Source organism: Propithecus coquereli, unplaced genomic scaffold, assembly GCF_000956105.1.
Source record: "Propithecus coquereli isolate 6110/MARCELLA unplaced genomic scaffold, Pcoq_1.0 Scaffold139, whole genome shotgun sequence".
In the NCBI taxonomy this organism is placed as follows: domain Eukaryota; kingdom Metazoa; phylum Chordata; class Mammalia; order Primates; family Indriidae; genus Propithecus; species Propithecus coquereli.
The window spans coordinates 6025060-6048957 of NW_012138191.1; the positions used below are offsets into that span (position 1 = coordinate 6025060).

General features: G+C 39.3%; 1 protein-coding gene across 2 annotated transcripts in view; it reads left to right on the top strand.

Moving 5' to 3' along the window:
* LOC105806224 (chromosome unknown open reading frame, human C20orf194) overlaps window positions 1-23898 on the top strand; it is a 124994-nt gene that overhangs the window by 7471 nt on the left and 93625 nt on the right. Inside the window, exons 2-6 of one of the 2 annotated variants that reach the window (XM_012639309.1) lie at window positions 11409-11488; window positions 12473-12592; window positions 16467-16591; window positions 17332-17428; window positions 18305-18411. In XM_012639309.1, the coding sequence (XP_012494763.1) occupies window positions 11409-11488; window positions 12473-12592; window positions 16467-16591; window positions 17332-17428; window positions 18305-18411 (529 nt within the window). Of the gene's footprint in view, window positions 1-11408; window positions 11489-12472; window positions 12593-16466; window positions 16592-17331; window positions 17429-18304; window positions 18412-23898 lie in introns of those variants that run through there. The other variant, XM_012639310.1, reaches the window with a different exon arrangement.

Sequence of the window (23898 nt, forward strand, 5' to 3'; positions counted from 1 at the left end):
TTAGTGCTCTAGGCTTTGTTTGAATTTTCCCAGTTTTTCTGCATGTCCTTTTTCTATTCCAGGATCCAATGCAGGATTCCATGTTGCATGTAGATTTGGCATGCTTTTAATAGTCAAAGAAGTGAGGGAAAGTAACTATGGATGCTTTTCTCAATGAAGACTTGTGAAACTCACTTTACAAACAGCAGATTGTGGAGAGGAAATCCTTAGGGAAAGCCAGAGAAAAAGAAGAAAATAGGAAATAAGGTGTTACACTGGAATATAGTGAAAAAACTTAACAGAAAACATTTTCCATTTGTGATGGGTGGCATTTTCTGAAGTTCTTGGCTTTAGTTTGTAGAGTATCTTATGTATACCAATTCATGAAATATGTGTAGACATGAATTGCAATTGGACCCAAGTTTTAACCATTTTAGTTAAGGTAGCCTATTAGGAACTACATTTGGCAGCTGATAAAAGGCACTTGACAATAATGACTTAACCTTAGGGTTTATCCCAGGGATGGGGAACCTGCGGCCTTGGATAAACATTATCCTCTCTTGCAAAAGATGTCTGTCTAGAGAAAGGCATGCCATTCCTGGTATAAAGTCATCAGGGAACCAGGCCTGTTCTGTGTTTGTGTTTTGCTATTGTTAGCAGGTGGCTTTTACCTTCACTGTAGCTCCATAGTCACAGAATAGCTACAGGAACTCCAGCCATCATGTCTGTCAGGCAAGAAGGGGAAAAGGAAGGGATTTTCCTCCTAGTTGAGTCAGTTCCCTTTGAAGAACCTCGCCAGAAGCTTCTACCTGATGACTTTATGCGTATGTCTCAGTGGTTAGCACTAGAACAAAGGACCTGGACCTGTTGCCCACTCCCCGACCCCTATTGTGGTACTATTAGTAAGAAGAAGGGGAGAATGGATATGGGTTAGGCAACTGTTTCTACCACAAGGAGGCAGCTATGTGGAGTGAAAGTTATATTGCTTAGGGTTACTAATGGCTCTGGGAGCCACATGAAAGTACTGGGAGAAAATTTAAGTCATTGAATAGTTAAATGATGCCAGCACATTCATCAGTCATTGTGTGTGTGTGTGTCCCTTCAGTTTGAGTCACTTTATGGCCAGTGGTTAACCATGTATTAGCAGTGACAGCAGCACCATTGGCTATGCTTTTTCCATTGCAGCTCGTTGTTCCAGTGAAGACACCAGTAGGAAATGTCATCTGTTGCCTCGCCGCACATCCTTTCTGCCTTTCCTCCAAGTCTCTAGTTTTGCAAAGGGAGGTAAATAATTGCTGCTTTAATGCAGGGCCAGGTTTCTTAAACCTGTAGCACTCCTCCAATGAGCTCCTTTTAGTTAGTACCTGAAATCCAGATTCATGCTGATAGGGCTTTTATTACTCCTGCTGTTGATTTTTCCCCTAACATTATATTCTGAAAATTTTCAAAAATACAGAAAAGTTAAAGAATTGTTCAGTGAACATTCATATATACCATACTTAGATTCTGTATTTATTATATTTGCTGTATTTTGCCTTATCAACCATCCATCCTTCTTTTCATCCATTTTATTTTTTAATGCTTTTCACATTAAGTTGTAGACAGCAGTGTGCTTCAACCCTAAACACCTCCTAGAATTGATGGTGTATTAAGAATGCTTTTAGTGCAAATGACAGAAACCCAACTCAAAGGATTTAAGTAAAAAATGGAACGTAGTAGCTTACTTGGCTAGAAAGGATGGGGACAGATAGCCTCATAGGAAGAGCTGCAGGAACTAGAACTGGAACCAAGACTGCTATCAGAATATTTGACTCTGTCCATGACGTCTCATTTCTGCTTCTGTCTGGCTGCATTTTCTCCTATGCGTGATCCATAAACCACATTCTTCTTGCTCTTTGCCCCTAAAGGCCATTCATCTTCTAGCTCTAAAATGAGATAACCCTGGAAAGCACTCCAACTGACCTAGCTTCCACCTGGGTAAATCACAACCGGTCACTGTGGCTGGGAAGGAAGACAGGGTATGTTACCAGGGCAGATAGAGATGGAAAGCATGCTGAGTGGAGTACATACCTCAGAAAGCTTCCCCACTCAGTCTCTGAGGCTGGTATAGTTCTGGTACTTGATTAATAAAGCGCAAAGGAGCACTACAAATGCAAAAATCCTAAATAAAATAATACTATATTGAACCTACAAGTATGGTAAAATAACAACATTACTTCACTCACAAGCAGGGTTTGTCCCAGAAATGCAAGATTTGTTCATTTTTAGGAAACCTGTTAATGAAATTAACAGACTAGTAGATTCTCTGCTTAAAATTTAACATGGCTGGGCATGGTGGCTCATGCCTATAATCCCAGCATTTTGGAAGGCTGAGGTGGGAGGATTGTTTTAGCCGAGGAGTTCGAGACCAGCCTGGGCAACATGATGAGACCCTGTCTCTACAAAAAAAATTTTTTAAAAATTAGCCAGACATGGTGGCATACACCCATAGTCCCAGCTACTTGGGAGGTTAAGGCAGGAGGTTCACTTGAGCCCAGGAGTTTGAGGTTGCAGAAAACTGTGATGGCACCAACTACATTCTAGCCCAGGCAACAAAGTGAGACTCTTGTCTCAAAAAAAAAAAGGAATAAAAACTATAAAATACTTAGGAATCAACCTAATAATGATATGTAAGACCTATTTTGTAAATAAAAATATTAACTTGACACAAGAGTTTAATACAAGAAAGGAAGGCAAGGAGAGACACATCATGTTCTTGAGTGGGGAGCTCAGTATTGTCCAGATTCAACATGATTACAATACAAATTCTCAACAGAAATTTTTATGGAACTTGACAGCTAATCTTACACTTCATCTTAAAGAGAAAATGTTCAGTAAAAGCCGTGGAATCTTTGAAACAGTGAGAGGACTTGCCCTATCAGCTATAAAATTAATCTGTATATAATACTAGAAAGTTCAAATGCTAGCTAGTGTACCTTAAAGCTGTGATTTGGTTTTTTTAGTGTACTATTTCTATGAGAATAGATAAAATAGATCCAAACAATAGATCCAGCTATATATGGCAATTTACCATATGCTACAAGTGGCATTCCATATGAGAGGGTTAAAAGAATCAGTATATGGTCTTGATCGATATATGGAACAAACATTTATATTTATATTTTTGGGAACAAAATGCAGTTAGGTTCCTGCTTCACAAAAGTAAAAAATTCCAGAGGAATTAAGAGCTAATTATTTTTTTAAAAAATCCATACATATAATTAAAATGAAATATTGTTATTTATTATTTTGCTTATGATGCTGAGTGAGGAAGGCAGAAGAAGAAGACATAAAACCCTTAAGCATGAAGGTAGATTTAGTTCAATAAAATTTTAAAACTTCTGTATGAAAAAGATATATAAACAAAGTCTAGAAATTGAAGAAAATATTTGCAACATAGGGCCAACTTTTTTAATATGATGAAATGGGTACATTAACCAGGAAAAAAACACACATAATGGAATAGAAAATGGGCAAAGAATATGAATATTTATTCATAGAAATGAAATGTAGGCCAGGTGCAATGGTTCATGCCTGTAATCCCAGCACTTTTGGAGGCGGAGGTGGGAGAATCACTTGACACCAGGAGTTCAAGACCAGCCTGGTCAACATAGTGAGACCCCATCTCTACAAAAAATTAAAATAATCAAATAAGCTGGGCGTGGTGTACATGTCTTGTAGTCCTAGTTACTTGGGAGGCTGAAGTGGGAGGATCATCTGAGCCCAGGAATTCTAGGTTACAGGGGACTATGATCATGCCACTATACTCCAGCCTGGGCGACAGAGTGAGACCCAGTCTCTAAAAAAACAGAGAGAAGAGAAAAATATAGGTGAGTAATAAACATTTGACATTCTCCCTAGTGATTAGGGAAAATATGAATTTATAACTGAGAATTCTAAACATTAATTTAGCATTAGTTTAAAAGTGATAACACTTGGTTTAGTTTAAGAAAACAATTTGGCAAGATCTATCAAAATTTAAAGATACCTCTTAACCTGGTGGTGCTACTTTTAGGTCTCTACCTTGCAGAAAATTTTGTACTTGTGCCAAAGACAGATAAATGAGATTGCTTTTTGAAGCATTGTTTGCAACAGCAAATAAAAATAATAAAAATCTTGAATGTTCAGTCACAGTGGCCAGTTAAATAAAAACAAAAGAATACAGTACAGTAGTTTAAAAAATGAGGTTCAGTTCTACGTGCTAAGTTAGAAAGATCTCCATGGTATAGAGTTAAGTGAGAAAAACATTTTGTAGAATAGCTTTATGATTTTTTTTTTATGTAAAAATAAATCCCCTCTGCAAAAAAAAAAAAAAACAAACACCCAGACTCTGTATTACTGAGAGATCCGTATGAAATTGTTCACATCAGTTTTCTATGATGAGATGAATCAGATTGGTATGAGGATTCACTTTGTAAAACATTCAAAACAAAGCATAGAGGATATAAGGATAATGTATTAGTGCTTTAATTGTTTAATTTTCAAGATAAAAAAGTTTAGTATAAATTATGGAGGAAAAACAGGTAAGAATAAAATTCTCAATTTTTTTTATCATTTCCAGGTAACCAGGATAATGAAATACACACTTCCAAGAAAACACACCTGTATGTTTATAGATCAATTACTATAAAAGCAATGAGCAGTGAGTTAACTATTACATTTAAGATGGAAGATGGGAAGAACAGAGATGATTGTTTTAAGTTCAAAAATGTATATGTGGCTGACTTTATTGTCAGGAAAACAGGTGTAGCAGAAAGAAAAAGTTGAGAGTCAAAGAGCACCTGGTTGCTCAGGTGCTAATGCTGTTAATGTTTACTCAGCCTCGTGATCTTGGGCAAACTATATCTATTTAGGTCTTGGTTTCTTCATCTTGTCATCCATGATATTTAAATTCAGAGTCTAATCCAAGGAAAATCAGAAATAAATATAGTATGAAAGAAGCATATTTGATGTAAGCTGCATTATCAGGTCTGCTGAGTCTACCTGTCTCTTTTTTGTTTTTGTTTTGTTTTGTTTTTTGAGACAGAATCTCACCTGTTGGCCCAGCTAGAGTGCATTGGCATCTTCCTGTCTTCTAAAGGTCATGGGTGACCGCAGGCCATCTACCCAGAATGTGCCAGCTACACTCTAGTATAGCGTCCCCAACCTTTTTGGCGCCAGGGACCGGTTTCATGGAAGACAATTTTTTCTCTGACTGGGGACAGGGGAGGATGGTTTCAGGATGATTTTAAGCTCATTGCATTTATCGTGCAGCCAAACCTCTCTGCTAGTGATAATCTATATTTGCAGCCACTCCTCATTGCTAGCATCACTGCCTCAGATCATCAGGCATTAGATTCTCATGGGAGTGCGCAACCTAGATCCCTCCTATGCTCAGTTTACAGTGGGGTTCCTGCTCCCAGGAGAATCTCAGGGCCCACCCTCCCCAGGAGGCAGAGCTCAGGTGGTGATAAGGAGAGCTAGCAAGCTAGTGATGAGATAAGCAATGGGGAGTGGCTGTAAATACAGATGAAGCAAGCTTTCCTTATTAGCCGCTCACCTTCTGTGCAACTGGTTCCTAACAGGCAACCAGTTCCCAAGGGGCTGTGGACTGGTATGGTCTGCGGCCACTGCGGTTGGGGACTGCAGCTCTAGTAGATCTGGAGAGTAGAGGGCAGTGTTATTGCTGGGTTTGGTGTATGCTTGAATATTTTATTTAAAAAAAAAAATAACTGGAAACACAGTAAACTTACAGTGGTGACCACTGGGGGTGAGGCTCAATAAATAGTTTTATATGTAATACTCCTTTTTTCCCTCAAAAAAGGACAATAAATATTAATATTTTACATACATAATTCAAAAAAGCACTAACATGGATAAAAGCAAATATGCCAAAATCTTAACAGTGCTTAATTCTGTGTGCTGGAAGTATAGGTGATTGTGTTTTTCTTTATACTTATTAGAATTTTTTTTAAAATTAAAAGGTAAGTCAGTAAGTGACATGTATCATGGTTCATTGATGAATAACAGGCTATGTTCTGGTTAAAAATTAAATTTGGAAAGCAATAAAATGTACAGAGGAAGAAAGACTTGAATTTAGTTTTTCATTTGCCAAGAAAGTAAGAAACACTAGGATAATGTTTTACCTTGGAAAGAGGAAGGTCTTTCTGCATTTTATATGCTTCCACTTTATTTGACCAAGATACTGTGACAAAGAAACTGTTTTCAATACTGTCTTGGCTTTTACAGCAGTAGTTAGGGAACTGTTTGTTTCTTGCTCACATGACCTACTCATGCTTTTTGTCACTGGCCCGTTGAAAGTTTGAAAACCAAAGAGCTCTTGGTAACCTTGGCAGTCAGTCAGCCTACTGTCCGCTTGGGTTGGGAAGTGAACCAACAGGCCAACTCCGTGAAATATTTCTAGTGCAGAGAATGATTGCAAGATCACTCTTATATTAAACATGAAAAAGTGGGGAGTGGCAGGCAATCATCATTTCCCTTGGGAATAGAGTTTTCTTTAATCTTCTTGATCATCTTGCTATTTCTGCCCTGCTGTTTATAAAACCTTAGGTTTCTCCACATGACCCTCTTCCTCCCAGACCCAAATTTTTATATAGTTTGGACATTTATGAAAATGTCCAAACTATACAGAAAAGGTAAAAGAATAGTTCAGTGAGTACTCATTATACCCACCACACAGGTTAAACAATTTTTGACATTTTGCCATATATGCTTTATCGTTTTTCCTTTCTTTTTTTTACTATTTTTTTGTTTTTGTTTTTTTTAATAAAATCTTCAATTCTTTCCTACTTGTTCTTTTTCACTCCTGTGTCTTACAAGTTACTTTTTTCTTTTATTTTCGTCAGTCTTTCTTTTATGTTATACCTTTTCGAAGTAAACCGCAGACATGATGACACTTCACTCCTCATGCATCTGCTAAGATAAAGGACATTCTATTACATAACCACCATAACATTATTTCATGTAAGAAAATTAACAGTAAATCCCACATAACGTCCATATTCAGATTTTCTCAGCTGTCTCAAAGATGTTTCCCTGTTTTTCATTTGTTTTTCAAATCAAATTAAGGTTCATGTATTGCATTTTGTTGTTATTCTTTAATTTCTTTCACACCACAAGAGTTCTCCCTCTCAGTTGTTTTCATTTTACATAACATTGAATTATTTTTAATTTCTAAAGATTTTTAAAATTGTGTTAAAATCCACATACGATAAAATTTACCATCTTAACCATTTTTAAGTATACAGTTCAGTGGCATTAAGTACATGTACATTGCTAGGCTAAAATCACCACCATCTGTCCACATGACTCTTTTCCTCTTGCAAAACTGAAACTCTGTGCCTATTAAACTATAGCTTCCCACTCCCTCTTTTCCCCAGCCCCTGGCAACCACCATTCTATTTTCCATCTCTATGAAGTTGACTATTCTAGGTGCCTCATAAAAGTAGAATCATATAATATTTGTCCTTTTATGTCTGGATTATTTCATTGAGTATAATTTTCTCAAGGTTCATCCACGTTGTAGCATGTGTCAGAACTGGAATTGCTGGATCATATGGTAATTCTATTTTTAATTTTTTGAGGCACTGCCATACTGTTTTCCATAGTGGCTACACCATTTTACATTCCTATCAACAGTGCACAAGGGTTCCAATTTCTACAAATCCTTGCTGTCATTTTTTTTTTTTTTTGGTAGTAGTCATCCTAGTGGGTATGAGGTGGTATTTCCTTGTGGTTTTGATTTGCTTTTCCCTAGAGATTAGTGATGTTGAGCATCTTTTCATGAGCTTATTTGGCCATTTGTATATCTCTTTTGCTCATTTTTTAATGTGATTGTTTTGCTGATGGTGGTGACTTATAGGTGGGTTGCTTTTTTGCTCTATTGATTGTATCTTTTGATTCACAGAAGTTTTGAATTTTGATGAAGTCAAATTTATGTATTTTTCATTTGTTGCCTGTGCTTTTGTTATATCCAGAAAATCATTGCCAAATCCAATGTCATGAAGATTTTCTTTATGTTTTCTTATATAAGTTTTATAGTTTTAAGGTTATGTTTAGGTCTTTGATCCATTTGAGCTGATTTTTGTGTATGATGTAAAGTAAGGTCTAACTTCATTCTTTTGTGTGTGGATATCTAGTTTTCCCAGCACCATTTGTTGAAAAGACTGTGCTTTTTCATTGAATAGTCTTGGCATCCTTGTCAAAACCATTTGACCATATATGTGAGAGTTTATTTCTGGGCTCTTTATTCTGTTTTATTGGTGCATATGTCTATAGTATGCCAGTACCACACTGTTGATTACTATAGCTTTGTAGTAAGTTTTAAAATCAGGAAGTGAGAGCTCTCCAACTTTGTCCTTTTTCAAGATTGTTTTGGTTATTTAGAGTCCTCTGAGATTCCATACGAATTTTAGGATGGATTTTTTACATTTAAATCTATATTCTGTTTTGAGTTAATTTTTATATAAGGTTGAGGTTCGTGTTTTTGTCTATAGATATCCAGTTGCTGTAGCACCACTTATTGAAAAGACTATCCTTCCTCCATTGAATTGCTTTTGTACCTTTGTTCAAAATTAGCTATACATGCTTGAGTCTATTTCTGGCTATTTTGTTTTGTTGAGTTGATCTACGTGTCTGTCCCTCAGCCAGTACCACTCAGTCTTGATTACTTTAGCTATGTAATATGTCTTGACATTGGGTAGAATGCCACTTTATCTCTTTTCAAAAAATTTTAAGATATTGTAGTTCCTTTGCCTTTCTATAAAAATTGTATTTCTTTATTTTTTTAGAGATGGGGTCTCAGTATGTTGTCCAGGCTGGCCTTGAGCTCCTGGGCTCAAATGATCCTTCCATTTCAGCCTCGTGAGTAGCTGGGACTTTTACCATCATGCCCAGCTCATATACATTTTAGAATAATCTTTTCTACATCTATAAAAATCTTGGATTTTGATAGGAATTGTGTTATATCTGTATATCAATTTGAGGATAATTGATATCTATACTATGTTGAGTCTCCCAATCCATGAACATGTTAAATCTCTCCATTTATTTAGATCTTCTTTAATTTCTTTCATCAGTGTTTTATAGTTTTTAGCATGTAAGTCCTATGCATGTTTTATTGGGTTTATACCTAGCTATTTCATTTTTGAGAGATTATAAATGGTATTATATTTTTTACAGTTTGGTTTCCATGTGTTCATTGCTTTCATATAGAATTACGAGGGATTTTTATGCGTTGATCTTGTATCTTGAGACCTTGTTGAACTCACTTACTATAGAATTTTTTGTAGATTCCTTGAGATTCCCTACATAAACCATCATGTCATCTACAAATAGGCCATATCTATAAATAGGGACAGCTTTATTTCTTCCTTTTCAATCTATATGACTTTTATTTCCTTCTCTTGCCTTATTCTGTTGGCTGAAACTTTCAGTAATATGTTCAATTACTGAGGGCAGACATTCTTGCCTTGTTCCTGTTCTCAGAGAAAAAACATTGTCTTTCACTATTACATATAATTCCAAACTTGCTTGGTGGGTTTTCTTAGATGTTCTTTTTGTTTGTTTGCTTTTTTGTTTGTTTGTTTTTCGGAGACGGAGTCTCCCTCTGTTGCCCAGGCTAGAGTGCCACGGTGCCAGCCTGGCTCACAGCAACCTCAAACTCCTGGGACTCAAGCGATCCTCCTGCCTCAGTCTCCTGAGTAGCTGGGGCTACAGGCGCATACCACCATGCCTGGCTAATTTTTTCTATTTTTAGTAGAGACGGGATCTCACTCTTGCTCAGGCTGATCTCGAATTCCTGAGCTCAAGCAATCCTTCCACCTTGGCTTCCCCAAGTAGATGTTCTTTATCAAATTGGGAAACCAGTCTATTCCTAGTTTTCTAAGTGGTTTTTTTTTCATTTTTTAAATTGATACATAATAGATATAATGTTTTCCAGGTACATATGATAGTTTAATACATTCATATAATGTGTGAAGATCAAATCAATGTAATTGGGGCATCCATCAATTGAGTGTTTCTATTGTGAAGCAGTGAACCAGCCTTGGGTATCCCTGGAATAAACTCCACTTGGTTATGGTGTGTAAGTCTTTTTGTACATTGCTGAATTTTATTTGCTAATATTTTGTTAAGGGTGTTTACATCTGTAGTCATGATGGATATTGGTTTATAGGTCGTGTGTGCGCGCTCTCTCTCTCTCTCTCTCTCTCTCTCTCTCTTTCGTACTGTATTTGTCTAGTTTTGATATCATGTGGAAGACTGTGAAAGTCTTCATGGAAGACAGTGACAATGACCACTAAGTCATGGAGTGAATGTTAGAGGAACTAACTCATTCCCTTAACTTTTTGGGAACTTTGAAAAAGAATTCAGAGGGGGAAAGGAATTCGGGGAATTAGGAAGGGGAAATAGTGTTACTTGCCTAGAAATACTATTATTTGGGTAAGCGTAGGGCATTGTGTTGGAGCAGATTCATTAAGGGGTGGGGATGAAGACTGGTTGTCATGGATAGTGCAGTTAGTGTAGTTGGTTTGTGGAGGATTTTAATAGTGATGTGGTAGGGCTGGGACTATATGGACTGTAGGGAAAAGGTTAAATATAGTAGTGTTAGGGAATGAATAGTAGAGGCAGATCCTGGACCTGAGGGTGATAGGGAGACCAGGTGGAAGGATCAGTCTTGAGCAGTAAATTGGGTAGCTCTCTCTGCTGGAAAGGAGGAGGATGGGCATGGACAGAACGGGATCCTTAGAAATAATACTAATGTCTGGGAGTGCCTCTCCTCACTTTGCTTGGGAGCAAGGGGATATCCCTAGGACTGAAGGAGTAATACATCTGCACAGAAAGGGGAACAAGTGTTCTCTATTGACACTCTCTATAGGGATAGCCATGAGGATGAGTTAGAGCTTTGTTTAAGTCCTTAGATGAATTTTTGGGTTTTTGTCTGTTTTTGTTTTTGAGACAGACTAATGAGGACCACAGGTCAGGCAAATCATTGTGCAAACTCTTCTTTGAAAATCCTCAAAAATGATGAGCTGCTGGAAGTTCTGGGAGTCAGCTGCTGAGTCTCAGTCCTGTCCAGCATTGACCATGAGAGGACCTTTGGCTCTATCCTCTGTTAAACCTGAGAGCCTCTGACCATCCCGTTTGTAATTAACAGTTCAGACTTAGTTTTCAGATCAATTCTGCACAGTCTATTCCAGAAAATAGAAGAGGAGGGAACCTTTCTCAATTCATTTTATGGTTCTGATACCAGAACCAGACAAGGATCGATTTCTGTCCTGGCAAATCATTCCTCTTCCTCATGCCTCCATTGTGGAATTCTTACACAGGATGCTGCTCTTCTCTTGGGGCTGTGCTGACACTCACGGAACTACTTTCTCTTCTTGTTGCAGCTGCAGCCGACTCCGGCAGGTTCAGAGCATCCTGACCCAGAGCAGCAAGTCTCGGCCCGATGGGATCCTCTGCATCCTAGGTCAGTGCTTTTAACAAGGTGGGATTCAGGTCTGGGACAACTTGGCTTCTTGTTCACAGGAAGATTAATAATAGTATCATTGTGAGATAAGGTGTGCGTTAGTGTCCTTCTAGTTCTTGTTCCCCTGATATCTGCTGCTGTTTTATTGAGGTTGGATGAGGTATTATTGAGATAGGGAGCCCTTACTATTTTGGAAGCTCCCAGTTTCTGCCCCAACCCCTTCCTCTTAGCCTCACATAGATAGCTATCTCCTGCCATTGACACTTCCCTCTTGTCCAGAGCCATAGCTCTGGGACTTCACAGGACTCAGTTAGTAAATACACCTGAGGCACTGAGAGGCAGTAGTGAAGACAGTACCACTTAATTTCCTTTTTATTTGTCTCTGACTCAGTCCACTAGACTGTAAGCTTCATGAGGGCCATCTGCAGGCATGTTTTCCACTGCACCCCAGCATCCAGTACAGTGCTAGGCCTTGAGCCTGATGTTTGTGAAATGATGAGTGTTTGTGGTCCCATTCACTTGTCCTCCTCTTCATGTCATTGGGTTCTTTTCAGACCACTTTAATCTGCCTTTATTTGATCCACATGTTTTGGTAAAGATCTCTTTGAGAAGTGAATATTTTTCTGTCCTCTATTCTTAGGCCAACTGAAAGTATTCTGAGATCTTTAACAAGCCATGGAAGGACTTGGACTATATTTATGGTTACTTCTGTCCTCAAGAATTGCTTTTCAGAAACGAATAGCCTCAATAATCTATGCTGTTTGATTGTCTCTACAATATAGATCTTGGAATCCAAGTAAGGATACTTGATGTGGAGATCTGTTCTTTCTCAGAGAGTTGCTTAGTTTGGTTCCTGGAACCAAATTGGTCTGAGCTGCTGTCTTTAACTTGACCATCATGGTTTTGCTGAGCAGGGGCAAATTATTGGGCTCATTTGTTCCCCATAGTACAGTACAGCTGATCAGAGCCTTCTTTGCCTTGCAGGAATCGATAGCAGGTACAATGAAGGCTGCAGAGAGCTGGCAAATTATCTTCTGTTTGGTTTGTACAATCAGAATACCAGTGATTTTGAGAAAACAGGATTTTCTGAAGAAGTTCTAGATGGTAAGTATATATATTGGTAAACTCTGTATGAGAGAAGAGTGGGTGGTTTATTTCTTTGGATCATTATTTCATGGTCTTTTATGGAAAAATACGGTCCAATTTAAAATAGTCCAAAGCCCCAGTAAATTTTTGCCTTTTTAATAATGAAAAACAGCATTTCTTCTTTGCTAATATATTAAATAATATGTTCTGTTGGCCACCTAGCAACAAGTAGTTTTCAGAATATATTTAATGGGTAATTCAGCTTTAGGGAAACAAATAAACACAAGGGTTTGGCTTTATCTCTTCTTGGGAAGGGACTAGTTTTCCTCTTAGTTGCCCACTGTCTCTACATGCTGAAGGCTCAGATTATGTGCTGTTGTCCTGTGATAGCACTTTTAGTTGTGAGGTAAGGATGAGCCTACAGGCTGCTCCTACAAGGAAGACTTCATGCACATCATCAGCTGAGGAACAGAGGCTCTTTGTGCTGCTATCTTTGGGAATTGTTTTCTATGTGACTTTAATTCATGATGATGCCTATGACTACAATGCAGGCTTTTTGTTTACATTCCCCTTTCCTCAAATCTGAGACGCTCTGCCTGTGTTGATGGTGCTGTGGGCTGTTGCCCAGGAGCTGTCTCTGATATCACATACTTAGCATCGTGACTTGTCTGCCAGATGGGTCAGGAGACACAGGAATAGGCAAATAAAACTGGACAAGAGACAGACAGCTCTTGTGAGGCAGCTGGAAGAGGCATGAAAACAAACATCTGATGTGAAATAATATTGCTATGGGTCTAGTGCAGTGGTTCTGAACTGGGGACAGTTTTGTCCCCTTGAGGGTATTTGGCAATGTCTGAAGGCATTTTTCATTGTCAGAACAGGGTGCCACTGGCATCTAGTGATCAGAGGCCAGGGATGCTGCTAAACATCCACAGCTCAGTCCCCAACAACAAAGAGTTAGCTGATCTAAACTGTTAGTAGTGCCCAGGTTGAGAAACCCTGGTCTAGTGTATGTGAAAATTCTTCTGTGGTAAAGTCCTTAATAGCGTTTATCCTTATAGATTGATTAAAGCTTTCCTTTTTATTGGGAAACACAGAAAGAGTAGAATGAAATTACTCCTTCCATTAAAATTTTTTCAATTCAAATTTGGTTTCATATTTTGATTAAAATTTTTTTTTTCTTACTCTGTACAGCATCTGCTGGTTTGGAAAGAATTAATCTTGGCAGCTCGTACCAGCCACACATTTCACTGCAGCCAAGGTTGCTAAGGACATTACAGTACTGAAATTAAGGAAATAGTTTAAATCCTCAAAAGTATGCTTTTTTTTGCTCATCTTTGTTTTTTATCTTTTCACATGGCACAATGGGTGCTTAGGAAATTAGCGTTTTCCTACGAATTAATAAATTCATTTTTAAATCCAAGTAGTTAGAAAGCTGAGCTCAAACAGGCATTTTTCAAAAGAAGATATACAAATGGCCAAAAAACGTGAAAAATGTCCAGCATCACTAATCATCAGGGAAATGCAAATTAAAATCACAATGAGATGCCATCTTATTCCCATTACAATGGTCATTATTAAAAAGTCAAAAAACAATGGATGTTGGCAGCTGATGCAGTGAAAAGGGAACACTTACACATTGTTGGTGGGAGTGTAAATTAGTAGAACCTTTATGGAGATCAGTATGGAGATTTCTCAGAGGACTAAAAGTAGGTCTGTCATTTGATCCTGCAATCCTCCTACTGGGTATCTATCCAAAGGAAAAGAAATAATTTTATCAAAAAGACACCTTCATTCATATGTTTATTGCAGCACAATTCACAATTGCAAGGATCACAAAGATGTGCAATCAACCTAAGGGTCCATGAATTGATCAATGGATAAAGAGAATGTGGTACATATATACCATGGAGTACTACTCAGTGATAAGAAAAAATGAAATAATGTATTTTACAGCAACTTGGACGGAACTGGAAACCTTATCCTAAGTGAAGTAACTCAGGAATAGAAAATAAATGCCACTTGTTCTTACTTATAAGTGGAAGCTAAACTATGGCTGCACAAAGACACACAGAGTGGTATGATGGACATTGGAGACTCACAAGGTGGGAGGGTGGAAGGAGGCGAGGGATGAAAAGTTACCTATGGGGTACAGCGTACACTGCTTGGGTGGTGGATACACCCAAAGCCCAGATTCCACCACTGTGCGGTATATATGTAGTGGAATTCAACTTGTACCCCCTAAATCTATTAAAAATTTTTTAAAAAGGAAAAAAAAGCCGAGATCACCAGATTTCTACATTTCGATCCCTGTATGAGAGGGGAAAAGGCCAGCATTAGGGATTTATTTTTAAAAGAAACTTTTAAATAGTTTACATATTCATTTCATTCTCATATACTTTCTTCTTTTACTATATACTCTGATAATCTTTTGTTAATAGTGATGACATCAGAGTTCTAGGAGGTTTTGAGAATGCTTAATTAGGTTTAGAAGTTGTTGTGTTATGTCTTTTATTGGATCCTAATTCTCTGGAGTATGTTACACTTTAGTGTAGAGTACAATGTACACCGGAAGCTCTCATTCTCTGCAGGTGATGTCAAACTCTCACTCCTCAGCAGGCGGTCTATAAATGATTCAGGACAGGACTCTTTGGAGGGGTGTGTGAGAAAGACTAGTATGCTGAGAGATGAGAGGGGGGCCCCCTTTTCCCGCCCTTTGCTACCCTTTGACTCTAGTGCTTACCCGAGAGTCAACAGAGAAGAGGCTGCTGTGTACTGTGTTCCCTAGAACACCCTGAGCCTGACCAGTTGCAGAGCTCAGAGTGGCTTAAAAGGCCAGAATCGTGGAGCTTTATTTCAGTAGGCCTCTCAGCTGTGTGGTCAGCTGTGGTCAGTATTTATTAGCCTTATGTTTTGTAAAGTGTGGTCTGTCACACTGTTACTGGTTGGCATTGCCCTACACCTGCTGCACAGGTGTTCTCCTCCCCCATGGGTGCGCCTTTCTCACCTCCAGCTACCTCCTCCAGCATATTCTGGTTTCATCTTGTTAGAAGGAGGCCTGATGGCTCTTGTTTCTGAGGAGCTATGGAGTGGAGCCCCTGGTTTTCTTTTGGAAGTATAACTGCTTTTGTTCTCAGTGTTCAAGCTGCTTTTTAATATTCCTTCCCTGTTCCGTGGCACTTCTGTTTACCTGGGTTTATTTGCACCCTTGGGATTGCTTTATTTATTTGACCCTCCAATGTTGATGGCTGTTCCTTAAATCTGTGAACTGCTGATCTATTTACAGAAGCTCTTTCCACTTGCCTCCACTTCCTTCCTCCCAGCCCTTCCTGTGTACAGAGTTCACCTCCATACACAGTAACTCTTCCCAAAGCCAACAGGCAATGTCCATGGGTCTGCAATTCCCTTGAGCCAGGTGAGCTGACAGCCAAGAGCTTTAGACACTGATGTCTGAGAGAGAGCTAGTCACTGATCATATTGGGTGCTGTTTTTCTGCTTCAGTGGCTTCGGGCTGTGGGGTTTCCATTTGGTATTTATCTCTGCTGTGAAGTGCACAGCTGTGTTTGGTGCCACAGATTTGACTGTGTTGAACTTTGTAAGACACCATGCTTCAGGAGATGAAGGCCGTTCTTTTGACGGATTCTGTGCCCACATTGCTGTACCCAGAGGGCCACAGTGGTGCATTGCATGGGGACTAGGAAATCCTTGCTGTCTACACTTGAAAGTTCTAAAATCACTTCAAAGCCCCTTGCCTAATTAAATAATTTTCAGTTTAGAGTTTTGTTACATTGTCTCTGAAGTAGTTTTAATCATTTTAGTAATGATGTGGGCAGAAAATGTCTAAAGGAAATGCCTTTGACAATCTTGTGCTTTGATTTTGTTTTTCTTACAGATGTAATTATATTGATTAAATCAGATAGTGTCCATCTGTACTGTAATCCTGTAAACTATCGCTATCTCTTACCCTATGTGGCACATTGGAGAAATCTGCATTTCCACTGCATGACTGAAAATGAGGTGAGGAGAAAAGATAGAATAGGCACTTAGAGATGCTCTAAGAATACTCTTTAAGGAAAGTATTGATCTGGAAAAGGTATCCTCTAAAACAACCAAATTGCAGAGTGTGGTTACACATAAAAGTTATTTGAAGTGAAAAGTTTCATATTTCATTATGAGGCCACTTTACAGAAAAATCACATGCCCGAGGAGACAGAAGGGGGCTATTCAGATTGGGTAGCCTGGCAGTAGGCTCATGCACCTACTTCCTGCCCTGCTTCTTCATCACCAGCCTGGGCCCCTCTCTCAAGGGACTAGGGCCTAGGGAGTGTCCTGGGAGAATTTTTTAAGCTTTGTGACATTCCTATGTTTGGATTTGTTGGTATCTGTTTCTGTTTCCCTTTGGGACCTTTTCAAGGGTTTGGGAATCAAATTGGGATTTGAGATTTCTCATGAAAGTTGTGACCCAATATTGGTCAAGCACCCTTCTTTCCATATGAGTATTTGGGGAATTTTTGAGGACAAGTTTCATCTCTTGTATTTAGGTCTCCTGATCCATTTTGAGTTGATTTTTATATATGACGTGAGATAAGGAAAAACAAGTGTTTCTGACCAGTAGATACAAAGCTTGGCTTTGGAAACACGCCCTTGGGTGCAATCCTCTGTTGTTTGGGACAACTGACTGATAAAATGCAGAGAAAATGTGGGACTTTGCATGATGTCTCATCAGAGCCTGCTTTTCTTTTAATTTCCATCTTTAGTATGAAGATGAGGAAGCAGCAGAAGAATTTAAAATTGCGAGCTTTGTGGACATGGTTCGAGACTGTAGTAGAATTGGCATTCCTTACAGCTCCCAAGGTGAGTATCTAACAGCAAGCAGTTTTGAAACCTTGTTTGAATGGTGTGTGAATCGAATGTGCCTACTTCTCCTGTCATTGGAGGCATTCAGCTGGGAAACCCCTTGATCCATTTTTACTAAAGGCAAAGGATCAAGCAGAATGAAATTTGGGGACTTTTCTATGTAGGCTTGCAGTCATAACTGAAGTTTCTGCAGGAACACAGCAGGGGGCCTACAGTCAGGTAGAAGAACTAACACAGGATTTAGCACAATTGACATGTAGTCTATATCACTTATTGTACATAGAGTATAGATGTGGGCCCTCTTGGTAATAAGAAATATTATCTGGTTAGCTGTTAAAAAAATGCTGACAGGTTCAAACATGATGTGTAAAATACAGGAAAAAAATAAGTTTGGCAGCGCTTATTTTGTAACAACAACAACAAAAATAACCTTGTACATTGATGCTATTGTTACAAGAAAGAAAACTTTTTGATTTGGTAGTTTTCCCTTGAAGAAGTTGATTGGCTATGTTTCTTGAGTGAGAGGAGCCAAATTTGGGTCTGTTAATAATTATACACACTAAATGTCAGATGTCATAGACTACTATTTACTTATTTATTTTTTACTTAATTACTTAGGAAACCAGCGTGTGAAAATATATTGTAGAGAAATCTGAATTTATGTAACTTGCTTATGGTTTGAATATTTCTTGGCTTTCATTTTGTATTTCTAGATTCAGTATCCAACTATTTTTTCTGTTTGAATTTTATTTTGCTAGATGAGGCTTTGGTGAACTTGTGAGAAACGATGCCTGTTTAACCACATTAGATCAGGTTTAGACTGCTATATCTAGGATGGTATTTGATATGTGTTGTTGTATTGGATTCCTCTAGGTCACTTGCAGATATTCGATATGTTTGTGGTGGAGAAATGGCCAATTGTGCAGGCCTTTGCGCTTGAGGGCATTGGAGGGGATGGATTTTTTACCATGAAATATGAGGTATGTATGAAAAGCAATATGTCTGGGTTTTTTCTGCCACTGGGCTGTTTTTTGAAGGGCCCACCATGTGGGTGTTACATTATTATAACACTTTGAAAAGCTGGCAGTTACCTCCCAAGGGCATGGAGCAAGTTAGAAGACTTGAAATGGAAAACAGTTGCTGCTTAAGGCTCGACCCAAACTCCCATGTCTTTTCTTCTTGCAGTTCCTCTCTGTCCTCCTTCCTCTCCTTTCCCCATTCCAAGTTAACTTTTCTTCCTGTCTACTCCCATGGCACCCTAGACTGACTCCTCTTATAGCTTTTATCGTCCTGGTATTATACATTCGTCACACATACCCCCACTCACCACCCACCCCTGATCTCTGGACTGGAAGCTCCTTGAGTACAAAAACAGAGCCTTGTTGTTTGTACCCTCAGAAATTCATATAATTTTAAAACTATTCAAGATCAATGAAAGGGACGGTGCAGAATTTATGTAAGTACAATGTACAAAAAGAATAAAAGGGTTAGCTTTTGTGGTAAGGACAGTGTCTTTTATTTTAATATTCCTTGATTCTAGGAGATGACCAATAAATATTTGTTAAGTGAATTAATGAGTGGGTCGGGGAGAGGCGGTTGTCCAGAACACAGATTAGGAAGGACAGCCTGGTAGGTTAGCAGCACGACCATAGGCATTCATGTGCTTCCATAGGATCCCCACTGAAATGAAATGCCCCAGCACAGGAAACCAGGAGAGGGCTTATTGTTATGCCAGAAATGGGGACATCCTGCTAGGGAGAGAGTAAATGGGACCTTTAGAAGCAAGGTACAGGGCTAATTCCTGCCCCTCCTCTGAGAAGCACCAGCATCCCTAGAAAACGAGTTGAGGCTTGCCTGGCAGAACCATGTTGCCCTCCAATGCGGAGCAGCATGGGCTGTAGGGCTGAAGGGAAGCATACTGCTTGGACTCCACTTTTTTCTGCTCCAAAACCACAGTATTGTCACACTGACTGCAAGTAGCAGGACATCAACAAGGCTGTGGAGCTGTTCGGCTGAGAAGTAATGCTCTCTAATTTAGAAGGATAGAGGCTTGGAGGGAGGCAGGCCATGGGGGCAAAGAGGCTTAACAGTTGTTTTTTTTTTTTTTTTTGAGACAGAGTCTCACTGTGTTGCCCGGGCTAGAGTGCCGTGGCGTCATCCTAGTTCACAGCAACCTCAAACTCCTGGGCTCAACAATCCTTCTGCCTCAGCCTCCCGAGTAGCTGGGACTACAGGCATGCGCCATCATGCCCGGCTAATTTTTTCTATGTATTTTTAGTTGTATTTAGTTGTATACATTTTTCTATGTATTTCTATTTATTTTTAGTTTCTATGTATTTTTAGTTTCTATGTATTTTTAGTTTAATTTCTTTCTATTTTTAGTAGAGACGGGGTCTCGCTCTTGCTCAGGCTGGTTTTGAACTCTTGAGCTCAAACAATCCGCCCACCTCCGCCTCCCAGAGAGCTAGGATTACAGGTGTGAGCTACCGCGCCTGGCCAGAGGCTTAACATTTTTACAATAATGGTAATATTTATTTTTAATGAACTGTGTGAACTAGGTATCCATAGAGTACCTGCTATATGCCAGGCACTGTTCTAAGCACTTTATGTGAATTGACCGATTCAATTCTTACAGTAACCTTCTGAGATGGGTACAATTTTACATCCCTATTTAAAGAGAGATTAAATGAATTTCTCAATGTTACAGAGCTAGTGAGAGGCAGGGCCAACTCCAGATGGTCTGGCTTCCGAGCCTATGCTCCTAACCTCTGGGCTGCACCTAGAATCACATTGGAAAACAGTGCACTGGGAGCCCGCACAGTTGATGTAATCCAAATGAGATGGGCTTTCTCGCTCCTGCCTTAAGGTACATCACACCATGAAGTCACATTCAAAAGGAACAAAATCCCTTTCCCCAAAAAAACCCTTTGAAAGGTCATATAGATCTTTACTGTAGAGTGGTGTTTTTAGGCAGTGGGAGGGGCCATGAGGAAAAAAATGACATAGGTCATATGGTAAGAGTTACTATAGGTCGGTGTGGTGGCTCATACCTGTAATCCTAGCACTCTGGGAGGCCGAGGCAGGAGGATCACTTGAGCTCAGGAGTTTGAGACCAGCCTGAGCAAGAGCAAGACCCCGTCTCTACTAAAAATAGAAAAAATTAGCCGGACACGGTGGCGCATGCCTGTAGTCCCAGCTACTTGGGAGGCTAAGGGAGGAGGATCGCTTGAGCCCAGGAGTTTGAGGTTGCTGTGAGCTAGGCTGATGCCCTGGCACAATACCCGGGCAACAGAGCGAGACTCTGTCTCAAAAAAAAAAAAAAAGTTACTATGGATCTTTTCTCAAGGTCCCTTTCTCCAGATCCTGCCCTTCTCTGTAGCTGCTAATTTTCATTGTCTCAGATACTTTCCTTTTGTCCATCTCTTCCTCCCCACCTCACTTTTCTTCTTTCTTCTTCTTCTTTACCCTGCCCTTCCTAGTCCTTTCAGGTGTGGAACAGTTTGGCCTACAGACCAGTTCTGCCAGTGTCTTCTCTACTCCACTCTGATGGCCTGATGACTGCCTGAGCCAGAAAGGCTCTTGCCTCCTTTGAAGGCTAAGGGAAGGAGGGCTACAGCTACTAATAATTTTTAAAACTTCTGTTTTGTTGCATGGCCATATCCAGAAAAAAGTCATTAATTAACCCATAGGATGTTTTGTCCCTCATTTGGTAGGTTCCAGAGTGAGAAAGGAAGCCAAGCCCAGCTTTAGCTTTTACTTGACTTTTAGGCTGGGCCCTACTGAGTTGTGAATATAGAGAATGTTTTCTCCTGGGAAGCAGTGGAGGGAAGTTCCTCTGCTAGGACTTTCCCTCCCTCTGGCTTCCTTTTTCTTACGCTCCAGTTTCTAGAACTGTAACCTGGTAATATAAATTTATATCAAGCAACTGCCCCAGGGGACGATCCTGGTAGCAAACTTCTGAATAATGAGAGTAACCAATAAGCATTCATTTACCTGTTTATGGACAAATATAAGATCTTCATATTAAAAGATGGAATAAGACTTATGAAAAGATTCAACAAAATATAGGGAAAAGAGCACAGCATATTAGATGCAGGGGTAGATCAGCATGCTTTTAAAAAAGATTTTCTCCAGGAAATAAAATGGTTGAAAAAACTATCTTTTTTTGGTACTTTTAAAGAGCAAAATTTATAAAAAGAAAAGAGATACAACAAATGAGTAATCACAATTAAAAAGGGAAATGGATACATATAAAGAAAGATTGTAAGAAGTCTCAAAATTTATTAGTAGAATGAATATTTGCATTAAAAAGCAGAAATCAAATTTAGTAGCCTCAAAAAATATAATAAAAACAGAGGGAAAAAATCTATCAGTTGACACACTTGAAAAGCTGTTCCAGAATACAGAGGAGGAAGCCAAATAAATTAAATCAACGAGGAAGAAAATGATAAAATGGAGAATAGAGAATATGAATTGGTGATACTGAAAATGAAGGAATTAATTGAAGGTTGTCATGTAATAGTCTATATCTTCCTCTGCCACCTCCTTCCCTCAGAATGACACACAATCAGGATTTTACCAGATGCCACCTCCACCCTAGGAAAAACAAAGAACAGGGTTGGGTGGAGGTTCTTTAAAAAGACTGAAAAGCAAGACAAAGAGAATTCATTGGCTAGTGTAGTCTTTGTTGCTTAAGAGTAAAGTTCTCCATATTTTGGCATTTAGAATATAAGGGGTTAGGGATTCAAGGAATAAGAACCTCCTGCCTGTCTGCTTTTCAGAAAAAGAATGTCCTGGTAGTTGGCAGGCCCTACAGAGAGCATAAAGCTTCCAATCAACCTTTTCATTTCCTCAATTGAAAATATGAACAGGGGCCCGGGTGTGGTGGCTCATGCCTGTAATCCTAGCACTCCGGGAGGCTGAGGCAAGAGAATCACTTCAGCTCGGGAATTTGAGGCCAGCCTGAGCAAGGGTGAGATGCTGTCTCTACAAAAAAATAGGAAAGTTAGCCGGGTGTGGTGGTGCTTCCCTGTAGTCCCAGCTACTCAGGAGGCTGAGGCAGGAGGATCACTTGAGCCCACAGAGTTGGAGATTGCAGGGAGCTACGATAACGTCACTGTACTCTTAGCCAGGGTGACAGAGCCAGACTCTATCTCACAAAAAAAAAAAAAAAAGGAAAGGGAAATATGAATAGGAAACCAGTGATCACCAGACATTTGATTAAATACCTACCTGTAACTTGAAAAGATAAAGATTAAAAAAAAAGACTAAGACTCAAAGATAATGTGAGGGATGGACAAGAACTTAAGACACAAAATTCTTTTAGGATGCCCAGAGAAATGTGACATTTGGCAACTATAGAACAAGTGTATGTTATAATAAATGAACGTATGGAAAATAAAAGCTCTAGGAAATTATAATTGATAAAATCAATAGAGAGGTTCAGAGCTAAAGTTAGGAAAATCTTTAAAAATGTAGAATGAAACCATCAAGGAGATAGAAAATATGAGAAAAAAGTTAACTTTTAAAGTTGATACGAGAAGTGCACACTCCCATCCCAGTACTAACCAGGCCCAACCCTGCTTAGCTTCCAAGATCGGGCGCGTTCAGGGTGGTATAGCTGTAGACTGTAGTCTCAACTACTCAGGAAGCCGAAGTGGGAGCATCACCTCAGCCCAGGAGTTCAAGGCCAACCTGTGCAACTGTGCAATGTAGCAAGACCTTGTCTCTGGGGTAGGGGTTGGGAGGGAAGAACCAAATGGAACTTGCAGAGATGAAAACTACAGTATCTAAAACAAAAAATACACTAGATAATATTAACAGCAGATTGGATACTGTAGAAGAAAATAGTGAATTTGAAGCTATAGCAGTAGGAACTATGTAAGATGAAGCACAGAAAGAATAAAAAATCCAAAAAACCCCTAGAAATACAGCATTACTGAACTATCCATCAGTCAAAAGGACAGAATAAAGACATTTTAAAACAAAAAAATGTTTGCTTCCCGGTTAATCCTTTCTTAGAAAGCTACTGGATTATGTGTTCCAGCAAACAAGATAGTAAACTGAGAAAGAGAAGATAAGAAAGCTTTGGGGCTGGGTGTGGTGGCTCATGCCTGTAATCCTAGCACTGGGAGGCCGAGGCAGGAGGATTGTTTGAGCTCAGGAGTTCGAGACCAGCCTCCGCAAGAGCAAGACCCTGCCTCTACTAAAAATAGAAAGAAATTAGCTGGACAACTAAAATATACAGAAAAAATTAGCCGGGCATGGTGGCGCATGTCTGTAGTCCCAGCTACTCAGGAGGCTGAGGCAGGAGGATCGCTTGAGCCCAGGAGTGTGAGGTTACTGTGAGCTAGGATGACGCCACGGCACTGTAGCCTGGGCAACACAGTGAGACTCTGTCTCAAAAAAAAAAAAAAGAAATTGTGATGGAAGCGTATCATAGTGAAATATGGAGATAAGTACCAAAA